This window comes from Salmo trutta, chromosome 3 (genome assembly GCF_901001165.1).
Source record: "Salmo trutta chromosome 3, fSalTru1.1, whole genome shotgun sequence".
Taxonomy (NCBI): domain Eukaryota; kingdom Metazoa; phylum Chordata; class Actinopteri; order Salmoniformes; family Salmonidae; genus Salmo; species Salmo trutta.
The window spans coordinates 27,798,601-27,806,442 of NC_042959.1; the positions used below are offsets into that span (position 1 = coordinate 27,798,601).

At 41.6% G+C, this 7,842-nt stretch overlaps 1 protein-coding gene across 1 annotated transcript; it reads left to right on the forward strand.

The window, feature by feature from the left end:
- The first annotated feature begins 548 nt into the window (after positions 1 to 548).
- Positions 549 to 7,036, forward strand: LOC115171629 (adhesion G protein-coupled receptor E2). The gene is made up of 12 exons (XM_029728623.1): positions 549 to 1,537; positions 1,651 to 1,689; positions 2,348 to 2,407; positions 2,507 to 2,638; positions 3,142 to 3,270; positions 3,393 to 3,430; positions 3,522 to 3,638; positions 3,711 to 3,873; positions 4,604 to 4,723; positions 4,851 to 5,017; positions 5,160 to 5,324; positions 6,291 to 7,036. The coding sequence occupies exons 1-12, from the start codon at positions 1,435 to 1,437 to the stop codon at positions 6,435 to 6,437; spliced, it is 1,380 nt and encodes a 459-aa protein (XP_029584483.1). The 5' UTR covers positions 549 to 1,434; the 3' UTR covers positions 6,438 to 7,036.
- The last annotated feature ends 806 nt before the right edge of the window (positions 7,037 to 7,842 follow it).

Sequence of the window (7,842 nt, forward strand, 5' to 3'; positions counted from 1 at the left end):
GGGGTGGGGGTGTAAAGTGCAAGTGCTGGTTAAGTGTTTTATATTTTTTATTTAAAACAATGGGGGGTGGTCGAGGTGAGGAGGAGGATTATTTAAGATACTGTTTGAAGAGGTAGGGTTTCAGATGTTTTCGGAAGGGACTTTGCTGTCCTAGCTTGAGGGGGTAGCTGAGGTGGCAGAACGGAGTGCTCAGTTTGGGGTGTAGGGTTTGAGCATAGCCTAAAGGTAAGGAGGGGCAGCTCTTTCTGTTCCCTAGGAAAGCACCATGGTTTTGTGGTGGATGCAAGCTTCGACTGGAAGCCTGTGGAGTGTGTGGAAAAGCAGGGTGACATGAGAGAACTTGAGAAGGTTGAAAACTATGCGGGCTTCTACGTTCTGGATAAGTTGCAGGGGTTTGATTGCACAAGTGGTGAGCGCAGCCTCCAGCGAGTTGCAGTAGTCCAGATGGGAGAGGACAAGTGCCTGGATAAGGACCTGCGCTGCTTCCTGTGTGAGGTAGGGTTGTACTCTATGGATGTTGTAGAGCATGAACCTGCAGGAGCGGGTCACTGCTTTGATGTTTGCAGAGAACGACAGGGTGTTGTCCAGTGTCATGCCAAGGTTCTATATTTTCATGTTTCACAACCTTTAGTTTTCTGATGATTCTTTCAATATTTGTAAATGAATTTCTACAATTTATAGTTGGTTTGAGGTTTTTAAGTCATTGACATTTGGAGCTATTTGAATGTTAACATACCATCCCATGTACATTGTGCAATTTACAGATGGTCCCTAACTAGCCCCATATGGAAATCCAAAGTTGATCCAAATTAACCACAGGCATTACGTTTGGGTCGGGTGCAGCTGCACTCTGAATTGATGATTACTTGTGTGCTGCCAGCTGTGGGCATGTGGGCAGTATTGAACAGCTGTGGAGACTGCTGAGGGGAGAATGGCTCATAATAATGGTTGGAATGGAGTAAATGGAATGGTATAAAAACATGGTTTTCATGGGTTTGATAATATTCCATTCACTCCATTCCATCCATTACACTCCATTACACTCCATTTCAACAAACCCAACCTTCATTTATGTTGTGATGCAGTAGTCACGACAGTATTGAACAGCTGTGGAGACTGCTGAGGGGAGAATGGCTCATAATAATGGTTGGAATGGAGTAAATGGAATGGTACAAAATTCATTTATGTTGTGATGCAGTAGGCACGACCACAATCTCACAAAACTCAGATAAAGACTGACTTTATGACAAATTATCCTATTTACAATTGGTAGTCAATTTTGACACTGAAGAATACGTTTTGGACTCATACCGATACCACACAGGCTGTTTTCTAAATGAGAAGTTGGTTTTTAGGGGCGGTTGCTGTTTAAAGAGAAAGACGTTGCTAGATAAGATTAACTCTTGTTACTTCACTGTTCTTACCACATACGTGATGTTACCAAATCATTATTTAGAATTAAAGCCAAGCTGGCATTTGACATTAACTCACCGCCTGTCAGAGAGCATGGGAGCAATTATATATCTCCTGATTCTGGGTCAGTAAATGTTCAGCTTTTTATTTGACCAACATATCATCACTGAGTCTGTTTAAAAGCTATATATTATATGTATGTGTGCAGTTCAACCTTTCTTTTATGTCTTCATTTAGCGCTTCTCAAGGACTATGGTCATGGAGAGCCACAGGAAGGTGGGGCTGAAGCTAAGGGGATTTTGTGTTATGCTATTTGTGATGATGATGCACACTGAATGTGAAGGTTTTAGACTTCATTTTTGTAAATTATTGTATTGTTAGGTTGATCAGTAATATTCACCTATATCAGCAATTTATACATAGCTCATTTGTTCATTCTCCAGCATTAACCAGACCTTGCTCAAGAACATTAAAACTATTCACTTTAAGGGGGGTCTTAAAGTGTATTTATTGTGACTTAAATATGATCTGATATTACTTTAAACATTATTTTCCTCTGATGTATTGAGCTTTGAACTAATACTCTTATGGCTACCTTGAGTTTGAGAGTGAATCGTATGTAAGCAGGACTAGCCAAAACCAGTGCTTTTAAATGGACATGTAACGACATTACACGTGTCATAACATTCTTTTGTACATGTGGTGTCATTTAGATATCGTCGAGTGTAGTAACAACTCACTCATCTGTGGGGACAATTCAGCTTGCTTCAACACTATCATGTGCTCTCACCCATGGAATTAGCTGTTAGGAGGTCAAAGGTTGAGGGGTTGGGATGACCTTAAATATTCTGCTTTTACAAAATGTTATGCTGTTTTCAAATGAAACACAATACCTTGCTCCTGTTAAAGCTTTTAGAATGTATGTATTTTTTAGGTACTGCTGTGTCTGTTTTTCCAAGTTTATTGACTTCTGGTGCCACTCAACAGTGCATGGGTAAGAATTCTGTGTCTTTAGTATCATCCTTATAATCAGAGACTCTCACTCTCATCTCTCCATCTCCACTTCATCCTCACCACACGCTTTCTCTTTCAGACATAGACGAGTGTGTTGAGTTCCCAAATATTTGCGGGAAATGGGGAACCTGTCTTAATAAGGTGGGTAGCTACCTGTGCCAGTGTCCCAATGGATTTAGGAACTCTGGCGACGGACAACCTTCGTGTGTAGGTGAGAGAAACACAATTCTTCTTGAGTCTTCTGACTGTCCCATCCAATGCTGACTTATTTTGACTGACCCATAATATTCTGTTTCAAATTGTATTTACACCATGTGTAACAGGCTTCACTGTGCCTGCTTTACTGTCCCTGGCTCAAACTAATTATCCTCTGATTAATAAACACACATAACTGTCTGCTTGACAAAACACTAGCCAGCTGCGCCACCGAAAAGGTACCATTTTGGTGATGCAGGTGGAAACATTTTAAGCTCTCTTACACTTGGACTCATCAACATTATTTAGATATCAACGAGTGTATAGACATTCTCCCCGTCTGTGGGGACAATTGAACATGCGTCAACACCACAGGCTGTTTAATACTGTGTCTTCCTGGGTTTAGATTAGAGCCTGAGAATATCACTGGTAAAATGTTTGTGTGTGACGTCCTTTCCTTGTCATCCCACACTTTCATCCTCTCTCCCTTAATTCGCCATCTCTCTCTTCCTCTTTCAGACATTGACGAGTGTAGTACAGACGGAGTATGTGGAAAGGGGGGCATCTGTCAAAACCTGATTGGCAGTTACTGGTGCCAGTGTTCTGCTGGATTTACTAACTTCGGCAAAAACCAAACTAAGTGTGTAGGTGAGAGACGAGCACCATTCCACCTGTCGTCCATGATATACTCCTTTATCATGGACAGGTCTGTACATAGTGTACTGTAGAAGGGTATTGAGATAATGTCTCCATGTTTTTTTTTACTTTAGAGCTTAATTGTGACCAGTACGAAACACAGCCTGGACAGGTAAAGCTTTACTTTAGAAATATTACATTATTAATTGAGAAAAGGGTATTTTTCCTTGATCTTGAAATGTTTTTATGCATTTTCCTCCCAGACTCTACCAGGTTTTGACAGTTTATTGTCTCTGTTGAGAAACAACTGTTTGGTGTTGAACAACTCTACGTTGTCTGGACCTACAAGACCGCTGCCAACTGGAGATGTGCTTTTGACAGTAAGTCACCACACAGATACACACATGCAAACGCACACACACGTACAAAACCCTTATGTCTCTCTTCTCTAGTTACTGGTTAATACCACTGATGTTAATCAACTGGACCTCCAGTCCAATGGTCACCGTAGTAGCAGTGAAGTGACTAAGTTACTGAGAACGATTGAAATCTCTCTCAGACTGATCGCTCCACTGCTGACAGAGAACGTGATCAGGATAGTGACCAACCATACAGGTAACAATAACACACTGAGCACACGCTGACCACATATTTACCATTTACTGACCACCTCGCAGGTACCTTTATTGAACACGATGGGAGACAGAGAGCTGGTTTCAAGAGCAGAGCGCAGCAGGTGTTTATTGTAAAGGACCACAGGAGGAGGCAGGTAGCTGTGTCCAGGGGCAGGCAGAAGGTCATACACAGGGGGTCCAAAAAGGCAACAGTACAGGCAGGGATAAGACTTGTAACATCCGGGAGATCATCGAATAGGTTGATAAGAGGAAATCCGATAGGCTAAAGTACAGGCAGGGAATAGGCGAAAGGCACTGTTAGTTTTTGCCTGCTTCACCATCATACATGGGAGGATTAAATGACAGATGAAAACAGAGCTCCAAATGGAAGTGTATCACAAAACAAACAACACCCCCACAATGATGGGGTGCAAAGAACTGAACTAAATAGTGTGTGATAATGACATAAAGGTGTGTGAACAGGTGATCAGAATTCAGGTGATTGAGATCTGGAGATTGAGCTGCGTTCAGGGGATCAACGTGTTAGGGAGTGTGAGTTGGCAGCAGACATTACAGTACCACAGGAAGACCACAATCTGAATACCATACTGATCATAAACGGAGCACTAACAAGCACATTAGATTGTGTCAACTTTAAAATAAATGCAATATTGTGTTCAGTAATGGTGATTTCTGGTCTGTGTTGATTTGTCAATATGTTGAAAAAACAGAGGTTAAGATTGTGGTGAGGAGAGACAAGACTCCTAAAGGACCAGTCAGCCTGACCAATGAGAACACTCAACTTGACACCACCTGGGAGACGGTGGTTGGAGATTACCTGAAGTACCCAGGTAGCTGCAGTCCTACAGTACCAATCATCTGCTCCAAATATTATTAAAGGCACACATTGAGATATTGTGAGTTGTACATGTTTTTGTAGCAGGCCTTATGTTTTCTTGTGTTGTTTTTTATGTGCAGGGTTTGCGTTTGTCGTTCTGCTCAGCTATAAGAATCTGGATAGTCTGAAGGACAACAATTCTCGTCAGAACCTGCAGCTCATGTCCAGTGCTTTGACGGTGTCCGTTAGCAACTCCAACACAACAAACCTGCCCCAACCGATTAATCTCACCTTCAATCACCTGCAGGTAACACTTGTCTCTACTTAATAGTTTCTGGCTGTCAGTAAAGCATGTTTTTCATTGATATATTTTTCATGAAGTCACATTCTTTCCTGAATTTACTGAGTCTAAATGGAATTGACCCCAACCCATATACACTGTATCCTAGTCCAGTGATGTTGACCCCACCTGTGTTTATTGGTCGGATGAGAATGGACCGGGGGTGTGGTCTGGGCGGGGTTGCACCTCAGTGATGTCAAACTCCACCCACACTGTGTGCTCCTGCAACCATCTCAGCACATTCGCTCTGATGGAGGGAATCCATCAGGAAAAGGTAATGAGAACACTAACCAGTTTTCCATCAAACCTTTTTATGCGAGTAAAGTACATGTAGGATGAAAAATGGCATGACAGGCCTGATGGAAGCAGAAAATGTTTCAGAAAACTTTCTAAATTGCAAGAAAACAAAATACGCTAGATAAGGTGGGATCTTTTTGTGTCTAAAAATATTTATGCAAGAAATGTCAGTGGAAACGCTTTTATGGCCAAATATTGATGTAATAACCATCATATCGAAGTAAACTTGGAGTCAAGCTATGACGGGTGTGGTCCTCCCACTACGACTTGTCAGGAAAGCATGCAGTTTATTTGGCAACAGATTAAATATGTTTATGTTGAACTTCATGGGGTGGTGAATGTGCATGGTGATGAGCTTGATGCTGCTTTCAAATAGCGCTGTGGGTTTCAGGGCACGTTCCAATACCGGAATGGGCACATTTGCTATAAAGCGCAAAAAAATAAATTGTGAGAAAACCCTCAGAGTTGAAAATGCCATGTAAACCCATTTAACTTGTAGTTTTTATTCGGTACATGGACATTTTACCACAAAGGGTATTTTTATCTGCACTATGTCATCAAGCACAGCCTTTTATCCGCAACAAGTCAATTTGATGAAACACATCTGGTGGGAAAATGTACATATTGTTTTAATGCAGATTTTAGAGTATTCCCATGTAAATCTGTCACCAAATGGATGGTAACCTACTGTAGCTACTATAGCTCATCTGAAGGGGGAGAAAATATATTCCCAGATATGTGTGTCAGAGACTTCCTTTGGTTAATCTGAAAATGTTCATGTTTTAAAATACTAAATGTGTTTGATGCATTTGTCAGATTATTTAGGGGAGTTTGATGCTTGTTGAGTGCTTAAGTGCTGATGTTGTTTTGGAGGCTCAGCTGTGTGACATGTTCATACTGTCTAGTCGGTGTGTGTCTGATGCTTGTTATTCCTCGTTGGCAGCTGTCGTTGGTGATGTTGGTGGGTGTTTTTGTGGCACTGACCTGTGTGAGCCTGTCCCTGATCACAACCCTGTGGTGTCGCTTTGTCAGCCGCAAACGCCGTGGAGGAAACCGGCAGCAACAGGATGTACAACTCCATAGAAAATAAGACATGGATTTGAACTATTTGTTTTATAAGAAAAGCTTTACTTGGAATGAATTTGTAACATTGTCTCTTGGCTTGCAATGACATCCAAATGCCAGAATGTTTTATTTAATTAGGTATTATAAATGTATCAAACAAACAAAAACATAAGTACACAACTTTATGTTAATAGATATACAATATCTCATGTATAGAACTCTTATCAGTTCTAGTCTGTAACATATGAGCTCTTATCTATATGTCAAAATACATAAGTCATTTTAGGCTCATGAGTTTGGCCTATAAGTGGTAGCATGAATTTTCCTAGAATAGTGGTATATCCACCCAACGCTGCAAATACATAAGTAATTTTAGGCTCATGAGTTTGGCCTATAAGTGGTAGCATGAATTTTCCTAGAATAGTGGTATATCCACCCAACGCTGCATTTGTCAAGTATCAAGCCACTTTGTTGTTGTTGTAACTATTTTCTGAGAGCTAACCAAGTGAATAATATTTGGCCCTGTCATTCAATCATCTGCAATATTTTGCTCCAATCTGATTCAAATATCTAAATACATTCGGTCCCTTTCTTCAGCAATAAAGCTACACCATACTGAAAGTACAATGTATTTTACCATTGCTCTCACAAAACATAGTTTTTTTGCCTGCCCACATGGTGCAAAGACTTCCAAACTGACTTAAACCAGAAAGTGCCCTAACAAGAGTCAATGAAATACAACAACCCTCCAGACAAAGTGGGCTGTGATCGTTCAAAATCACCATCCCTGTGCCTTCCTGCTAGCTGCCGCTGGTTGATGGCCTTAGTGCTGGCACGCAGTTTGCGCAGACGCAGTTGTTGCAGCCTCAGCTGCAGGGCTTTGGGGAGCTTGCCTCCCTTGGACGGATCTCCTTCAGCCTCTGCTTGGGGGGGTTTTGTGAGGCGGAAGTCACAGATGGTGGGGTAGTGGTTGTACATCACACGGCAAGTATGTATGGAAGGGTTATAGCCCTCGGCACTCACCGTGACCTCGTACTCACCCGGGTTCTGCAGGCGCCAGTAGTCCCCGTCAGATACTACAGTAGGGGCAGGACACAAAATGGCTACTGGTAAGTGGTTGGCTTCTTTGGCCTACTAATTTCATAACATATTCCTATATTGCCATCTAGGGGCAATTTGACAGCATTATTTTTAGGTTTTCTTGTATCATTTACTGACATACAAAAATGTGCATGTGAGGAGGGAGGGAGCCCATCTGATCTAATATGGTGGTCTATGCCATCCACGTTGATTATAGCATCCTCAATGCCAGCCTCTGTGTATTTGTCTCCGATTACACCCTTGCGCCCTCTATGGACCTTCAATACAAAGCGATAATATAGAGTTAGGATAAACAACACCATCGTGTTGTGTTTAAACTGCACTAGACA